At 42.0% G+C, this 19,518-nt stretch overlaps 1 protein-coding gene across 1 annotated transcript in view; it reads right to left on the bottom strand.

The window, feature by feature from the left end:
- Positions 1 to 17,219, bottom strand: part of LOC308366235 (solute carrier family 2, facilitated glucose transporter member 4-like) — a gene marked incomplete at its 3' end in the record, with an annotated part of 20,657 nt that extends 3,438 nt beyond the window's left edge. Inside the window, exons 1-10 of the mRNA XM_080839870.1 lie at positions 16,926 to 17,219; positions 14,708 to 14,803; positions 11,641 to 11,801; positions 9,316 to 9,440; positions 9,014 to 9,129; positions 7,690 to 7,852; positions 5,468 to 5,655; positions 1,437 to 1,541; positions 764 to 865; positions 139 to 342 (exon numbers count right to left, since the gene is read on the bottom strand). Of these exons, the coding sequence (XP_080695996.1) occupies positions 139 to 342; positions 764 to 865; positions 1,437 to 1,541; positions 5,468 to 5,655; positions 7,690 to 7,852; positions 9,014 to 9,129; positions 9,316 to 9,440; positions 11,641 to 11,801; positions 14,708 to 14,803; positions 16,926 to 16,958 (1,293 nt within the window). The 5' untranslated portion in view covers positions 16,959 to 17,219. The remainder of the gene's footprint in view (positions 1 to 138; positions 343 to 763; positions 866 to 1,436; positions 1,542 to 5,467; positions 5,656 to 7,689; positions 7,853 to 9,013; positions 9,130 to 9,315; positions 9,441 to 11,640; positions 11,802 to 14,707; positions 14,804 to 16,925) is intronic.
- Positions 17,220 to 19,518: the final 2,299 nt, after the last annotated feature.

Genomic DNA, 19,518 nt, shown 5'->3' with positions numbered 1-19,518 from the left:
TGTGAATCAATAGCCTTAATGTGGCGAAAAAACAAAGAATTTTGTCCCACTAAAACAACAACAAAAGACTTTAATCCGTTTGCATTAACCATCTTACATAATAGGCACTAAAGCACAAGACCCCAACGTTAGACTTACAGCGACGTATGGAAAGAACATGCCAATGAAGAAGTTGGCTGTCCAGTTGGAACAGCCAGCTACGGCCATGGCTGCTGGCCGCGGACCCTGCGAGAAGAGCTCGGCCACAAAGAACCAGGGGATGGGGCCTGGACCAACCTCAAAGAACGCCACAAAGCCAAAGATGGCCAGCATGCAGATGGAGCTCATCGACGGTACACTGTCCTGCCAGTGAGCAAAAGGAAGGGAGAGAGAGAGGCAGGAAAGTCGAGAGATGACGAGAGAAAAGGAAGAAAAAAGGGACATTTGAAGAAGCATGGTGGAAGCAAAGGGGCATGGTTAAAGAAATAATGTTTTGATATTAAGGATAAAAGAACCAGGCACGAATTGGGGTGAATAGGGTAATTGGAGAGTAACAAATAACCATTGTGGGAAACCGGGCCATCAGAAGTGACCGGGTCTAGCAAATACTAAAAAACTGAATAGAAACGTCAAGCTCATCCCAGAGAAAACAGGACAAGAGAGACAGGAGGGATCAGAAAGCAGAGATATGTGGGCACTCAGACATTCTCAGACTCACACATTTTTTTCTTTGGATAGGACGTTGTGTAAAACTAACATCCTCAGGGATTGTGGGGGGACTCACCAATAGGGCGAGGGCTATCGTCATGACAACTGCACAAAGGCACATTCCACCAAGTCCAAGCATGTGCAACGTTCGGCGGCCCATCCTCTCCACCAGGAAGAGCTGTTGATTGGATGAGAGCAGAGTAAGGGACAGGTCACTCGCAATCAAATCAAATCAGCCGTTCAGAAGCATTTCCATACTACATGACAGATTATGGTTATCGCTGTGGTCATAGCTTCTTGGTGATTAGAAATCCCTAACTCTTGAACGTTACATGTAATTGTAGTTCTGTACACCCATCCCCACCACCTTTGCTCAGATACACATACTGTACCCCTTCCATAGATATATTATCTCTGAATGCAAGGGTTGCTTATTATGTGTAAAATGAAAGGAAGCATACTGCATAAGTCCTGAAAAGGATTTATGATTTAGATTAAATAGGAAGATACTGTTAAGTGCATTCTAAAACTAAAACCCCCTGACCTATCCCTCTCCACTATACACATAATACACCCAAACAGTGACTCAGAAACACAGTGACCTGCTTAACACATTTTGGTCCACTTGGAGCGCAGATTATCAGCTAAGTAGAACAAGGACAGGACGCAGCAATCTCTGTTATCTAATCTTGTTTGCTCTCAGATAAACGTGTTAAAAAGTAATAGGTTTGTTTTCACCCAGGACTTACCGACACTACAGTGAAGGCGCAGTTAACAACACCGGCCCCAATGGTGGCATACACAGGACTCGCAACACCTGCCTTCTGGAAGATGCTGGTGGAGTAGTAGAAGATCTAGAGGAGAGGCAGCGGGGAGATGACTTAGCGTTAAAGAAATACACTCCAATCTATTTGTGGGTGCAGCACTGATGATTAGTGATGAGATGAGAATTCTGACATACAATACCCTCATAAAGCCGCACAACTTATGTGGAAGGTTGCACCAGATAAATTAATCTGGGTTTACTCATCTTTTTTTTTTAACAAACAAGGCTGACTTCAGTTAGTTTTTTATCCGCACAAACGACACACAGTAACACACACGTGCATATTTATATAGTGGCGACACAGGACACACACACACGCAGGCCTGAGGTTGCAGTGAATGTAATCTCTGCATTTCTCCCATCCTGGACTGTCCTTCCTCCAGGACCCCCCAGGAGCAGTTGGCAGTTCTAACCTCAGTTTATAGCATTGGTGGTTGGATCAAAGTCTTATTATTCCTCCAAGTCAATTCATTCTCTCTGTGTTTCATACACTGTGTGCACAATTATTAGGCAAGTGAGTATTTTGACCATATCATAATTTTTATGCAAATTTTCCAACTCCAAGCTGTATAAACTTGAATGCTTATTGGATGTAAGCATATCAGGTGTTATGTATCTGTGAAATGAGGGAGGGTGTGGCCTCAGGAGATCAACACCCTATATCAAGGTGTGCATAATTATTAGGCAGTTTCTTTTCCTAAGGCAAAATGGGCCAAAAAAGAGATTTAACTGACTCTGAAAAGACAAACATTGTATAAAGTCTTTCAGAGGGATGCAGCACTCTTGAAATTATTAAGATATTGGCGCGTGAACACAGAACCGTCAAAGGTTTTGTTGCAAATAGTCGACAGGGTCACAAGAAACGTGTTGAGAAAAAAAGACGCAAATTAACTGCCAAAGATTTGAGAAGAATCAAATGTAAAGCTACCAGGAACCCATTATCATCCAGTGCTGTCATATTCCAGACTTGCAACCTACCTGGAGTGCCCAGAAGTACAAGATGTTCAGTGCTCAGAGACATGGCCAAGGTAAGGGAGGCTTAAACCCGACCACCACTGAACAAGACACATAAGTTAAGACGTCAAGACTGGGCCAAGAACTATCTGAAGACAGATTTTTCAAAGGTGATATGGACTGATGAGATGAGAGTGTCTCTTGACGGACCAGATGGCTGGGCCGAGGCTGGATCAGTAACGGGCAGAGTTCCACTTCGACTCAGATGCCAGCAAGTTGGAGGTGGGGTACTGGTATGGGCTGGTATTATTAAAGATGAGCTAATTGGACCGTTTTGGGTTGAAATTAGTGAAATGGACTCAAAATCAACTCTCAAACCTACTGCAAGTTTTAAGAAGACACTTTCCTCAAGCAGTGGTACAGGAAAAAGTCTGCATCTCTCAAAAAGACCATGATTTTTATGCAGGACAATGCTCCAGCGCATGCATCGAAGTACTCCACTGCGTGGCTAGCCAGTAAAGGCCTTAAAGATGAAAGAATAATACATGGCCCCCTTCCTCACCTGACCCAAACCCTATTGAGAACTTGTGGAGCCTTCTTAAACAGGAGATTTACAGTGCAGGAAAACAGTACACCACTCTGAACAGTGTCTGGGAGGCTGTGGTTGCTGCTGCACAAAACGTTGATCGTCAACAGATCAAGAAACTGACAGACTCCATGAATGGAAGGCTTGTTACTGTTATTGAAAAGAAGGGTTACTTTATTGGTCAATTATTTTAATTTTTTTAAATGTCAGAAATGTTTATTTGTATATTTTGAGCTGTTTGTGTATTATTCTTACTTAAACAGATGAAAATAGACAAGTGAGATGGGAAATTTGTCGTTTTTCATTTAGTTGCATAATAATTATGCACACTCATAGTTGCCCAATAATTGTGCAGACATAGATATTCTCCTAAGAAAGCCAAAACCTCACTTTTACTTTCTTAAATATTCAGGTTTGAGGTTATTGACATTTTGTATTGACCGAGAGCACTGTAGTTGTTCAATAATAAAATTAATCCTCAAAAATACAACTTGCCTAATAATTGTGCACACAGTGTACACACATTGGAAGTAAAAAATACTTTTTACTTTTATTTCATCTCTACGAGAATAAAGTGCCCTCCACAATTATTGGCACCCTTAGTGAATACGGGCAAAACAGGCTATGAAAAAATAAGTCTTTGCTGTTTATCCTCTTGGTCTTTCACTCGAAATATTCACAAAAATCCTACCTTTTCATTGAAGTAAAATTATGGAAAGAATTACCTTTTTTTGACATTAAATAAAATATTTTTCTCCAAAACATAGGTGTCACAATTATTGGCACCCCTAGAAAATCTTATAATTAAAATCTAACTGAAGTATATTACCACTCATGTTTTACATTTTTAAGTTCACCTGTTTGATTAGAAACTCTTAAGTGGACAACCATGACTTCTTGTCTCACTCGGGTATAAATATATATAAATATGAGGTGACACAGCCAGAAAAAACCTCAGTCATTAATCAAGATGGGAAAGACCAATGGACACAGTGTCGAAGTGCAACAAATAGTTGTTGAGCTGCAGAAATCCGGGAAAGGATATAAGAAAATATCTAAACAGTTGAAAATACCCATTTCCACAACCAGGGCAATAGTTAAGAAGTTCAGAGTGACAGGAGATGTAAGGAATCAGCCTGGTAGAGGACCTATCTGTAAATTGACCAGACGGACCGTGAGGAGGATGGTTTGACTGGCAAAAGAATCTCCGAGGATCACAGCTGGAGAATTGCAGAGGTAAATTAAGACCTGGGGTCAGAATGTCTCCAGAACTACCATCAGACGCCACCTACATCAACACAAGTTGTTTTGGAGGGCTGCTAGAAAAAAGCCTCCGCTGGACATCGTGTAAGAATACATGTTATCATGGACTCCATCACATACCAGCAGATATTAAATGAAAACCTAACAGCCCCCTCTAGGAAGCTTCAAATGGGCCGTGGTTGGGGACCTTCCAGCAGGACAATAATCCGAAGCACACCTCAAAATCGACACAAATATTGTTCACCGACCGCAGAATAAAGGTTTTGCCATGGCCTTCACAGTCCCCGACCTAAACCCCATAGAAAATCTGTGGAAAGAGCTGAAGCCGAGTCTACAAGCGTTGACCTAAGAATCTGAAGGAGCTGGAGAGATACTATAAGTAGAATGGTCTCAGATCCCGTGCCATGTGTTCACTAACCTCATCACGCATTATAGGAGAAGACTCAGAGCTGTTATCTTGGCAAAGGAAGGCTGCTCAAAACATTACATTAAGGGGTGCCAATAATTGTGGCACACCTGTTTTGAAGAATAATATTTATTTTATGTCAACACTTTCTTTTTGTTTCAATAATTTTACTTCAATGAAAAGGTAAGATTTTTGTGAATATTTTTAGTGAAAGACCAAGAGGATAAAAAGCAAAGAAACATTTTTTCATAGCCTGTTTTGCCCGTATTCACTAAGGGTGCCAATAATTGTGGAGGGCAATGTATGTATTTCACTTATTTGGCATAAACTTTCCTCTCAAGGAACTATTCCATCAGCATGTGTGCTAGCTAGATAACTAAATCATGACCCTGTTGAGTTGTGTATTATGTGACTTCATAAAAACTTCATAAAAATGATAAAACATCACATACACAAGTAATCCATATCTTATACAATCTCAACAGCAGCCATTTTGCTGCTGTCTCATGTCAAATGAAGGTATTTCCTCTATGTCAGAACCTATACAACTCCCCATATCTTAAAAACCTGCTCTGACACACTTTCCTCCTTTAAGTATTTCTAGGCTACAGTCCCAGTGAGAGGTGAGCCATAAAGCCTATAACTGGCACTCAGGGGAGGCAAGGGTGCAAGTGCAAGTAATGTGATAAGCCCTTTATGTCATCCACTGTGACCTCAGGGTGACCTTAGTGAGCCTTGAACTTACAGCGTTGACCCCGGACAGTTGCTGAGACAGTTGTAGCAGGATCGCAATGATGATTGGCTGACGATAGAAGGGCGATCGGAAGAGCTCCAGGATGGACACCTTTCTCTCCATGTCCATCCTCCTCTTCTCCTCCTTCATCTCCGCCAGGTCCTCAGCCACCTCCAGTCGGCCCGTTAACCTCCGCAAACCTACAAGTGCAAGCAAGTTGGATTGAGGAGTGCAGGCGTGGAAATATTTTGTGTGTGTGTGTGTGTGTTTGTATTTGTGTGTGTGTTTGTGTGTTTGTATTTGTTTGTGTGTGTGTGTGTGTGGCGCTGCTGCATTGTTCCAGTCTCCCAGGACCCACTTCAGCCAAACATAGAGTAGAGTAACATACATGGAGCCACAAGGACAGATAAACCTTATTACCCTGCGGAAAGGTCAAGGAGGACGGCTGTGGCAAAGAGAAAAGTGTTTCTTTCATTGTGTTGAGGTCTGCATTGTTTAGTTAGCCATCTGGTTTGTGGTGAATTACAGGCTCAATTTCTAAGGACCCCAAACTCCAAAAACAGCCAAATGCATAATTCCACTGGTTTGGGCTTGAGTGTTTGCCATCTAACTGAATACAGTGTAGTATGTAACACACAAAGCATACATAAGCACATCGAAATACAGGTGCATCTTTAAAAATTTGAATATAATAGAAAAGTTATTTGTTTTTCTGTAATTTAATTTAAAAAGTGACATCTTCATATATTCTAGAATCCGTACACAAAAAGTGGCTTTTTTTTTGTTTTGATGTTGATGATTACAGCTTACAGCTCATGGAAATCAAAAATCCAGTATCTCAAAATATTAGAATAAAACATTTACAATACAGAAATGTCTCAGAAATGAGAAGGGCTCTAATCAGCTCATTAACTCAAAACACGAAATGCACTCAATACTTCGTCAAGGCTCCTTTTGCACAAATGACTGCATCAATGCGGCGTGACAGGGAGGCAATCAGCCTGTGGCCCTACTGAAGTCGAATGGAAGAGTTGCCAGGTTGCCTTGATAAAATCTCCTGGTAGACGGCTGCATTGACTCGACTTGATAAAACCCAGTGGACCAACACCAGCAGATGACATGGCACCCCAAATCATCACTGACTGTGGAAACCTCAGGCAACTGGAATTCGGTGCCTCTCCACTCTTCCTGATTTCCAAATGAAATGCAAAATTTCTACTGAGCAACTGACAATTTTTCTCCTCCGCTCTGGTAAGATGCTTCTGAGGTTGTCTCTGGTTCAGGAGAGATTTGACACTAGGAATGCGACACTTGTAGCCAATTTCTTGGACACGTCTGTGTGTGGTTGCTCTTGATGCACTGACTCCAGCCTCAGTCCCCTCCTTGTGAAGCTCCCCCAAGTTCTTGAATCAGCTTTGCTTGACAATCTTCTCAAGGCTGTGGCTATCCCTGTTGCTTGTTCACCTTTTCCCACCACACTTTTCCCTTCCAGTCAACTTTCCATTGTGTTTTTCATTAAATATGCTTTGATACAGCACTCTGCCAACAGCCAGCTCTTTCAGCAATGGCTCTCTGTGGTTTACCCTCCTCATGGAGTGTGTTGATGAGTGTCTTCTGGCCAACTGTACTGAACCAGACTGAGACATTGAAGGCTCAGGAAATCTTTGCCAGGTATTTTGAGTTAATTAGCTGATTAGAGCTCTTCTCAGGTTGATTTGTCTGTATTTTAAATTATTTATTCTAATATTTTGAGATACTGGATTTTTGATTTCCATGAACAGTAATCATCTACATTAAAAAAAAAAAAAAAAAAAAGCTTGAAACATGCCACTTTATGTGTAATGATTGTAGAATATATGAAGGTGTCACTTATTTAATAAAATTACGAATTAACTTTTCCACAATATTCAATTTTCTTTTTGATTCACCTGTACAGTATATGCTCCACTAAATACGCAATCATATTGTAGCTTTCCAATAGCATGTCTACATGTCCCATCCAACTCTCTCTCTAATAAAGTACAATTAAACCTGAATAGAGGGATTCATTCTGAAAGTTATGTATCTGCAGATTACCTTTTGTTATTGCTATCACAACACAAGGTTTTAGGGTTAGGAAACTTGTTTCTGAAATGTCATCTCAACCAGTGCTGAAACTTGTCATAAAAGTGATTACTGACAGAAATGTCTGCAGTTCTAGTGTCAAGCGGTCTGACGTTTGATGGAACACTCACTGCTTTTGGCATGGTGCTCCTGGCAGCGCACGATGTAGAGGAAACGTGGACTCTCCGGGCAGAAGGGCAACAGCGCCATCTGTAGGACTGTAGGCAATACTGTCACACCCACCAGCACAGGCCAAAGCTCCTTGGTACCCAACAGAGACTCCAAGCCCAGTACCTATGATGAGAGAGAATGATAGTGAGTGAGAGAGTGATAGTGAGTGTAGGAGAGAGTGATAGTGAGTGTAGGAGAGAGTGATAGTGAATGTGAAAGAGAGAGTGATAGTGAATGTAGGAGAGAGTGATAGTGAGTGTAGGAGAGAGTGATAGTGAGTGTAGGAGAGAGTGATAGTGAGTGTAGGAGAGAGTGATAGTGAGTGAGAGAGAGAGTGATAGTGAGTGAGAGAGAGAGTGATAGTGAGTGTAGGAGAGAGTGATAGTGAGTGAGAGAGTGATAGTGAGTGTAGGAGAGAGTGATAGTGAGTGAGTGAGAGAGTGATAGTGAGTGTAGGAGAGAGTGATAGTGAGTGTAGGAGAGAGTGATAGTGAGTGTAGGAGAGAGTGATAGTGAGTGTAGGAGAGAGTGATAGTGAGTGTAGGAGAGAGTGATAGTGAGTGAGAGAGAGAGTGATAGTGAGTGTAGGAGAGAGTGATAGTGAGTGTAGGAGAGAGTGATAGTGAGTGAGAGAGAGAGTGATAGTGAGTGAGAGAGAGAGTGATAGTGAGTGTAGGAGAGAGTGATAGTGAGTGTAGGAGAGAGTGATAGTGAGTGTAGGAGAGAGTGATAGTGAGTGTAGGAGAGAGTGATAGTGAGTGTAGGAGAGAGTGATAGTGAGTGTAGGAGAGAGTGATAGTGAGTGAGAGAGAGAGTGATAGTGAGTGTAGGAGAGAGTGATAGTGAGTGTAGGAGAGAGTGATAGTGAGTGTAGGAGAGAGTGATAGTGAGTGTAGGAGAGAGTGATAGTGAGTGTAGGAGAGAGTGATAGTGAGTGAGAGAGAGAGTGATAGTGAGTGAGAGAGAGAGTGATAGTGAGTGTAGGAGAGAGTGATAGTGAGTGTAGGAGAGAGTGATAGTGAGTGTAGGAGAGAGTGATAGTGAGTGTAGGAGAGAGTGATAGTGAGTGTAGGAGAGAGTGATAGTGAGTGTAGGAGAGAGTGATAGTGAGTGTAGGAGAGAGTGATAGTGAGTGAGAGAGAGTGATAGTGAATGTGAAAGAGTGTCATTTCAGGAAAAAAAATCATGAACAACTACAGCATCATTAATGATGACACCATAAGTACATGTTCACAATAACACCCACAAAAACACTTACAGAGAGAGAGAGAGAGAGAGTCTCACCTGGGCGATAAGAATCCCAGTAACAATAGCCAGCTGATGCAGTGTGCCCAAGGCCCCTCTTAGGCTGGTTGGAGCGATCTCTCCCACATACATGGGCACCAACCCAGATGCCAACCCTGACAGACAAGATCAAGTTGAACTCATTTAAAACAACATACATTTGGACTATATTAAGCTAAACCAATGGTCAAGCACATGGAACATGAAACCACTGGCTATGAAACAAGTTCTGCAGAGGATTACTGTAAGGTCAAGTCAATCCCACCCAAGAGTCCAGCACAGAAAAGATGATGACTTCTCACCACAGTATGCCCCGATTATGAATCTCCCCAAAATCATCATCTCAAATGACCGACAGAGTTTGGACATCGCCATCAGGGCTCCACCAATGAATGCAAAGAGATTGTTGATGAGCATGGCTTTCCTCCTGTAAAAATAAAATACAGTTTTAAAGCCCTGGCCAAAAATATATAAAAAATAATAATAACATGCCTCTGGTAAAATATTTACATCATTGGAAATAAATAGAAATCCTGCTGACAACATTAGTTCAGACATGAGAACCGAAAACCTCCCTGGATAATCAGTTACATTTTCCATCCACTAGATGGCAGGCATGCACCATGATGAGCAGGATTCTGCGTAGTAGTTTTGGGTTTAGGGGTTATGAAGGTCACATTTCAGCCACCGCGTGAGGCAAGGCATCTGAAACAGGTGCCCACTGCGCAGACTCCCACCCTAGCTAAAAAAGTTTCTTCAGGGACTCTCTGACAAGGTTTGCACATACGTAACAGAGTTGTATAACATGGAAGAACCTTTATTTGCCAAATAAATTGATTTATAACGACTGGACAATGTTCTTCACAGTTGACACTAGAACTGATAACCATAGAGCTTGAAAAACAAAGAACCATAAAAAGGTTCTCACGCACAACCCTGTATCAGTGGGTTCCTAGTCAAGCTTGATTGCATCCTTTCTTATATGGGTGCATTTGTCTAATAAACTTAATTACTAAACTGTCAGGGACATGCACAGGAATTTTGAGGGACAGTTGCTCTGAGCCTCGATTTATGAAGGTTTTAATTCATTTCATAAAACATGATGATTGTTCGTTTGTTGTACATTTCTACAACTTAAAACTCACCTTTTCTGATAACGTTAAAGCAGTTTTTTCAGCGACACAGAAGAAAACAACCCTGACCGTTTCTTAAGGGCGCAAATGCAGGCTCAGGTGCCGGTAGAGTGCAGTACCAGAGTAAACATCGGAGGGCGCATGCCCCCCTCCCCCTACTGACTTTCACTCTCGTTGCCCATATCGATTGGAAGTGAAGAAGGCTACTTTATGACATGTTTCGGGTGGCGAGGGGCGGGGGGGGGAATATTTATATATATATTATTATTTATTTTTTCCCTCGGAGGGGCACTTTTATTCGAGGAGGGCAAACAGGCAGTTGCCCAAGCAACCTTAGCACACTCCTGTGCACATCCCTGTAAACTGTACTGTACTTTGTAATGACAAGAATGACATCATATCACAGTTTGATTGACAGCTCAGGGATACCACTGGGTAAGGAGTGAGTGACAGGTAACTATGCACCTACAGTTAGGAAACGTCACTGTAATTTGAGTGCTATGTGAGTGTACTACATAACAGGAACCTTAAGCTCACACTAATACCTACACAGCTGTTGTGACCTTGATCCTGTCCTAAGAGAACCCAGTGCTTCCATATTCACTGTTGGATAATTCTGCTCTTTCCCCCTCCTTCCTTCCCTCCCTTCTCTCTCTCTCTTTCTCTCTATATCTCTCTATCTATCCATCTCCCTCCCTCTCTCTGTCTCTCTCTATCCATCTCCCTCTCTCTCTTTATCTCTCCATCTCCCTCCCTCTCTCTGTCTCTCTCTATCCATCTCCCTCTCTCTCTTTATCTCTCCATCTCCCTCCCTCTCTCTGTCTGTCTCTCTCTATCCATCTCCCTCCCTCTCTCTCTCTCTATCTATCCATCTCCCTCCCTCTCTCTGTCTGTCTCTCTCTATCCATCTCCCTCCCTCTCTCTCTCTCTATCTATCCATCTCCCTCCCTCTCTGGATCTAATTTCAGTCATTCAGTGTTCTGGGATGGGGTCCAGTCTGTTCTACATCCAGGTGTCGGGTTACAGTGGGAAGGCGTTGCGTAAAACGTTGTGGCACGCGCTGGGCCAGAGATCAGACTAGCTCCTATGGGAATGCATTACAGGAACACCCCTTACGGGAAGCCTAGGTCAAGAGTCATGAAGTGTTCTGATTGACCCATTCAGGCACCCTTAGGAGGTACCATGCATGCTTCCTTTTTTATATGTAATGCACACAGTACTTATACCCAACTAAATGCCTCACACACACACGCACACACACACACACATACATTGCATGCACTTAAATACACACACTCTCTCTATTTTTCACACACACAAACACACACACTCACACACTCTCTCTCCCTATCTCTTTTTCACACACACACACACACACACACACACACACACACACACACACACACACACACACACACACACACACACACACACACACACACACACACAAACACACACACACACACACACACACACACAAACAAAGTTGTGTACCTTCCGAGCCACTCGGAGACGACTCCCAAACTGAAGGAGGAGATCATGCCCCCGATGGAGAATATGGCCACGGAGAGAGACCAGAGAGATGTGAGCGTGCCATGGGGAATGGGCTCAGAATACCTGTGCATCCAGGTGGCATTATAGTCTTGTTCAATGATCTGAGAGAGAGAGAGGGAGAGAGAGAGAGAGAGAGAGAGAGAGAGAGAGAGAGAGAGAGAGAGAGAGAGAGAAAGAGAGGAAGTGGGGGGGTGGGGCGACAGAATGTTGAGAGAGGGACAACTTTATTTTAGAGTTTAGGACAAATAAAAACACTGACAGACTCAGATACACATCTGAAAGGGAAATTAAGTTATTTTTTATTACAGGCTTTAATAAAGACTATGTCAGTGGTGTGGATGGCAGCAGTGTCAGAATTAGAACAGAGAAGAACTTCAGAAAAGAACGATGAAATGTACAAGGGTGCAACTATATAACCTCAAACATACTTCCCATAACCACCTATGTCTTGTGCAAATGAGGATATAAATGACAACATTATTACATTCACTACAGGTATCATAACAGCCTGTTAGCTACAGTGCTTCTTTTTAGTATATCTAATCAGTCTAATACTATAGGGTATTAAATGCACATGTTCTACCACATGCATGTGCTTTGGGTCAGGTAAAAATATGCCAGGCCTGAACTTGGAAGAACTGTTCGCATCTCAAAGACAATTCTAGGTGTGTATGCATCCCTTTCAGTGTGCAAGTGAGTGTGTGGGCATGTTTGTTTGTGTTAGCACATGAGTGAGTATATGTCTTTGTATGTATCCATGTAGTGTATGTGTCACCATATTTGCAAAATTGTGTGTCACCATATGTCGGCGCATGCCTTTGTGTGTGTTTTTCTGTGTGTCATCCCATGTGAAAGCGTATGTTTATCGATATACATTTGTGCCTGTGTGACACTATAGGAGAGTGAGAGTATGTCTATATGCATTTTTGCATGTGTATACATTTCTGTTTGAATATGTGCTATCTATCACATGAGTCTGAATGCATGTATGCTGCTGTGGATTATTCTGTGTATGATCACGTGTGTGTCATCACATGTGTGTGTGTGTGTGTGTGTGTGTGTGTGTGTGTGTGTGTGTGTGTGTGTGTGTGTGTGTGTGTGTGTGTGTGTGTGTGTGTGTGTGTGTGTGTGTGTGTGTGTGTGTGTTTTGTGTGTGTCTCCAAGTGAACCCTGAGCCTGCGGCCCCTTGAAATAGCTCATTTTCCCATGACACTGGGGGTGGTGGCCTGCACCCCTGCCTCCTTTTACATCCCTCAGCTGTGACAGACACCGGAGCTTCATCATGTCTTTGTGTGTGTGTGTGGAGGGGGGGGCGAAGGGGTGTGTGTTGAGTATTTTTGGCCTCCACGAGTTTCCGAATATCCAACGTTACACCCCCATCGCTTCATGTTGATATTCCTCAGGTTCTTTCACTCCCTTTGAGCACCTTCTGTCTTTCTCCTTAATTCTTTTTCTTTCTGTGTGTATGCAGCCCCTCACAGTACCGTCAAACATCAACCTGATACACACAAAACGTATAACTGCCGTATGGATATTATGAGGTAACTGTTGTTCCTTGGCTGATTTAGATCAATACACATGCTGATTTAGATCAATACACATGGCCCCAAAATGTCTCGTTTTTGTATCTGATTATTCCTATAAAAAGTTTTCCATCTTTGACTAATTCAAGCAGAATTCTTTCTCTTTCTTCAGACTTCTGAAGTGAGAGAGTCCAACATTCGCAGCATTTAGTAACTCCAACTTACATTCAACTTTGTATTTGCTTGAACTTTCTTACAGTTCATTCAGCTTCATATTTTTAATGAATGATTCTCCTTTGGCTGTGTAAGTTTGCTGCACAAATGTGACCCTTGAAAGTCAATGTCAGTGGTTTGACTAAGCAGGGCCCTATCTTAGTTGGATAGCTTACAAATTTACCAGCTTACTAATGAGCAGATAGAGTTGTGGGTTTTACCTGACAGTATTTCTACAGCTGATCCCTAAAGCTGACCTTTGGCAGAGACAACAATGAATCGCACATTAATTGTCATACGATACGGTGAAAATGTCACATCTATATTTTACTCAAATTTTCACTCAAAATATTTTACTAAAATTTGGTTGTGTGTAACTTTGTAATGGCAGACAAATTACAGTGGATTTTGAATCAGTGTGCCTGAACAACAGCTGCATAGCTAAAATTAGACCTTAAGTTTGTGTTTCAATCACACCTTGCCAATGTTTATCAAATGAACCACGAGGACATGTATGAAGTCTTTCTAGCAATGCACTGTTCCTGCTAACCAGGCGAATTATGAGACTAAGGTTTACTGCTCTTCTTCAATCTGAAGAAAGACAACTCAAATAGTAAACCAACAATCACAGCGAAAAGCTCAAAAGCACCAGTGTCTACGCTGCAAGAATGTAAATCTTAGTAGGAGGAAGTATCTTGAATCAAGGCAAAATATGCTTGTTTTTTGTCTGACAAGATATTTCTTCTTACCGGGCATTTTTTATGTTAGAGGAGTTCACTTGCTTCAAGCGTTTCAGTCCTTAACTATCTTAGTAAAGTATTATAACTTGTTACTGAGATTGAATAACTGGTTCTGTGCAAGTTAATGCTTGAAACTAGTTTGTTTACCACTGACAAGTACAAAACTGCTTTGTCAAAGTCAGAATCAAGACAAATGTACTTGTTTTTAGTCTGGCCACACTAGTTTTAAGATATTTGTGGATTCTTTTTTTTTTTAATCTTGGTAAGTCAAATTTTCCTGTTCTGTTGGCAAATCATTTTGCTTATTTTAAGTAATATATATTTCGAAAGCTGAATTTTTGCAGTGTAAAATGCCGATGGCTGAGATTCAACAGTATGTTCAGACTTGGTATGGACATAATGAACTGACTGATACGCAGAAGGGATTTGTTGACTTCCAGCTCTCCTAGCTCCCCTGTAAACAGACTTGGTGTACCATTCAGAGCGGTGTGGAGCAAATACAGAGAATTTGAATATGCACCGAGTGTGTACCTGTTGAGGAGCATTGATGACTCCGATGTTGTACCCGAATTCAAAAGACCCTAAAACAGCAGTGAACACAGAGAGGGCGAGGGTTCCAGTAATTCTCTGTGGAGAAAATGCAGACAAACACACATACACAAAGTCCACCATTATTATCTCAATGGTTAAATCACATGTCAATCGTTTCAATATTGTGTTTCAAGGGGGGCTGATTCATTTTGGGGAACAGGGATCCAGGACCAAAATACTCTTACTGACCCTTGACCTTTGAGACAATTTGACACTTGAAAACAAATGTCATTCATACTTCTCTGTTATAGAGCATTACATTGTAATGTTTTGTGTGTGCTGTGACTCACTCCTCGTAACATTTATTTAGCTCTTAGCATTGGACAATACCAGTAGTTAACTTTAACCTTTTTCTAAATTGCGATCTGGTCAGACAAAAATAATTTATCCATGACGAACATTACAATACAAGCTAAGAAACACACACACACTAAATATATCTCTGAGGCTAGTGAATAAAATCCATCTGACATTACATGGGACTTAGCCATGCATCATATGCCTAGTGAATGAACTTTCGGGCTAGTTCCAAACCCACACACACCTGTCTTTTCACTGAGTGAGCTGCTTAGAGACAGACCCTGGCTTCTTACTGTTTATATCCACTGCTGGGTAATGGGGCAAACAGGACAGAGCTTTATGCTCCTCGGGGCCTGCAGCCGATTGACCTGTGTTTCTATAGATCACAGCACTCCCTGTGAATAAGTGCTGTTGCTTCAAGAACAAGTCCAATAAAACTGCTTCCTTCTGAGTGTCGGGTTGCTAATGATAGGTATAATGATTTAAATAATATATGAATGATCGAATGATTAAAATAATATATGTGCTCATATTTGTAGCAACAATAGTTATTTTATACTCAGTTGTCTGACTAGGTAAACATGACTATGTAAGCCTTTTTAACTCCTCTTTGTAAAACTAGTATTCTCTTTGTAATACAAGTATAGTGGTAGTATGTTATATGTTATGTGCGCAATAAGGAAAGTACTTGTGACATGCAGTAAGGGAAGGGGTATTACTGGTAAAGCTAGTCATTGTAACAGATATAGTCATTGTAATAGATATAGCATTGTGCAAAGTAGCAACGATTTGTGTACTGCGGAGCATGATTTAATTTTCTTAATGCTACCTTTTATTTACAGAAATGTACAGTAAGTATACACAATATACACATACAATTCTCTCAACATTTGATTTTGTGCTAGACAGAGAGATAAATACTGCACATAATTTTACAGCAAATGTGGTGAGACACATGAGAGGCACTCAAGAATATGGTCCTCTACAGGAAAAGACTAATTTTAGTAAAATAGATTAAATTATGGCATAAATGACATCACAACGTGAACCTTTTAAAACAGAGTGCTGAGTTTAAGTGCAATGACCTTGCAGTGGTGCTTTGCAAGCATGGCAATGTTTTGTCATCAAACGGGAAAACAAAGCCAGACAAATGAGCGAACGAAGAAAGAAAGAATGAAAGAACTAAAGAAAGAAAACACATGGAAGCTGACCATTACTGGCGAATTAAAAACGATTTAAACAACACCTATGCTTTTGCCACTAAGAAGAGTATGGCCAAGTGTTTATTCTTGAGTGACAGAAATTCAAAGATCCCTGACCCAGCAACTCGCATGACTTGATCTACTCAGCTGACAATCTGCTGTCCTCTGTCAAGGTCATCATTGAGAACAAATAAGGGTCCCAATTTCTTAAATATGGCAAAACGATTTCTGATGTTGTCACGTGACCTTACATTGATATTTAGCCTACCCTACCCTTAAACATGTTACCATAGCCATTCACTTACCTAGTGGACAGTTACTCCCAGTTCGATCTTTCTTCATTTAACATAGTGTGTTTTCAGAGTTGACGGTAAAGTTTGCATAGTATTTCGCATCCCCAGCCTCTGATAACATTGCTGGGTGTGGTGCCAAATACACACCTGATCTCAGTGATGAAAGGTGGGCAGAAGCAGTGTATCACGAGATGAGGGACACGTTAAACTAGCGGGAATATTAAGACAATCTAATAATGCAACTAAGGTAGCACCTCTATTAAACACGAATTAAACGTGTTGTGGTGTCAACGGTCACAAATAGGTAGTCACACACGTATTAATGAATGAATAAACAACGCATAAAAAAGTTTTTTTTCTGACCTCCCCTCCAAGCTGCTGAAATCCAGCCGGCATGACTTTGACAGTGTCCGACACGGATTCACTCCTGTGCCTGCGTCTCGCACCGTCGGGTAGTCGCTCCCCCTTCAGTTCACTTGTGAATAGACCCAAGATACATGAAATGGCCAACAAAAAGCAGGTCCTACAGAAAGAAATCTGCAGAAATACAAAAAAAAAATCCCAAATACAAAAAAAAGGATTGTCAAATCCAAAGGCAAGCGTGTGCGACTTCTCGCCCTCTCTCCCCGCTCTCTCCTCGCCACTTTGAAGGGCTAGCGTCTGTTCCAGTCGGGTAGAGTGACATAGGCATACGCGTTCGCACACCTCTAGGGGTTTTTTTTTAAGTGGGAAGAGGGAAGGGAGGGGTGAGGGTTTGGACTGGAGTGTTGGTCATACCCTAAAGCTTGAAGTCCTGTCACAGAGGTCATCTAGCACGAAATTGTCTTGACCTTATCTGTCATTGGTGGAAGAACGGGTGTGTTATCTCAATACAGTGCCTCCAACTTAACTGTGTGCAACTTCTGGCCATGTTATTTTCCATTTGCCAAAGTCACCATGGACTGGTTGGCCTTATAGCAGTTGCCTCTTGGCAGATCATTAACAGCATCAGCTCTGCATGTGACCCATCCCCAAAATACTACAAAACCAAAAGGTGCAGAAAATAAACCTGTTCCCATTGTTAGTCTATCGAGTGTGCATGCATGCATTAAAGATAAATATCTAGAGAAGAGTATGCATGTTTGACAGCTGATTTTGAGTTTGAGTGATGTGGATTAAATGCAGTAGACCGTATCATAAAAAAAAATGAATGAAAGTTTGTCTGAATGTGGTGCCAGTGGTCTCTCCTGCGAAGCAGTGACTCGACACTTCTGGCCTTAGTCGGCTTGTCTGGGCCACCATGGCAGCTATTGTCTATCTTCTCATCGGTAATAAATCAAATGCTATTTTAGAACACATGCCAAACGGGTCATGCATCCGTCCAGTGACACCCCTCCCTCCGGCACCAACCTCCACACACCGCATGGCAACAGGTGCTCCTTGATTGTGGACTGTTCCACTGTGGTCGTTGGATAGAGGGGTGGTCAAGAATATCCTTGACAGTGCTTGGTGGTTATTTAGAGAGGGGGGTTGCGCGTCAGCCCCCTAAATCTGTACACACCCCCCCTATGAGACACACCTCCATCTCACGCCACTCTCCCTCCCTCATATTTCGGATCAGCTTCCTCACTGCCAACTTCCTCTTCTTTAACCTCCTTCTCCATCTGTCTTCAATTATAAAAGTGCACATTTGTCCTTATATTGTACCAATCTTCCCTTCTATATTTAGTCTCTGTTTCATGCCTTTCTTTCTGTCTGTCTGTCTGTCTTTCTTCATCTCACTCTCACTCGCCCGCTTCCTTTCCCACTCCTCCCACTCATTTGCTTGATCTCCCCCCGTCCCAGTGATGTTGGATGCCGATTGAGAAAGACTGCATGAACTTGATACCAGTTTCCTGCAGTCTGGGCCCCCAGTTGGGTAATATGTGCAGGGACCAACACAGTGCAGCACAAGATAAATCCAATCCACTGGAGAAACAAACTTGCCATGTTCTTTCTTTTCACATAGTTTCTTTGGAAACATTTGTGCAGTTAGTGAATACAACTCCAGGTGGCAAAAAAAATTGTAGAATAGCAACGCACTGGAACAGGACAACAAAAAGAGGGAACTGTGCCCTTTCACTTAAATTGACCAAAGAAAAATAGTGTTTTGTCTTTTCAAGACTCTCTGTCCCTTGAACTGGTGAGGTCACAGAATGTTTTGAAAGGTCCTAGGGTTCAAAATCAAAAGCTCAGCAGCTATATATGTTCTCTATAGCTCCCTAGTGGATGAACCCGAGTGCTCTTTGACATTTCAAACAATCTGATCAGACATGTAACGGTAGCCACTCCTAAGACATGCTAGGGACAGATGCTTGCACCTATAGGTTTTAGCCTCCATGCTATCACACCCGCCTCCTATCATGCCCGAGGTTGTGAGTTTGAGTCTGCTGCGGAACTGTGCTTGTATGCACTACGCAGGTTGCATTGGTGCCGTGGCCCAGATTGGGAGGAAGGTTTAGACTTAGTTTACTGTCCAAGGATTTACGGGGGTGAGTGTAAAGGTAGCCAGCAGGTACCGTCAAGGGTTCCCCCAAGGGGTGGCCGTGGTCACCATGCTAAATGGACTGGGCAACCCAGCTGACAAGCCCCAGTCACTGTAATCTCTTTGCAACAACAAGCCTTTAAAATGTATTGCTATTTCTTGCAAAATAATTTAAGTTCTGGCCATGGCATTACAGGTCACTTTAACAATCGCACACAATTGTAACAGAGAGACAGTGAAAAAGATGAGCGTGGGTTGAACAGATGTTGAAGTGAGCTCAACAAACATTTTGAGAAAGCCTTGCTGGAGAAACGGAGTGCAACGAGTATTCATTCAACATAATTGAAAAGTTTATTGGTAGTTCCTTAAGATGAACCTGTTAATACCTCTCTCCATAAGTGTATTATAAAATGTTCATGTTGTCAGCTAATTTTATAGAAGAAATTTGTGAAA

Source organism: Sprattus sprattus, assembly GCF_963457725.1.
Source record: "Sprattus sprattus genome assembly, chromosome: 5".
NCBI lineage: Eukaryota > Metazoa > Chordata > Actinopteri > Clupeiformes > Clupeidae > Sprattus > Sprattus sprattus.
Note: the sequence above shows the minus strand (reverse complement) of the source record. Positions and strands in the feature narration are given on the sequence as shown.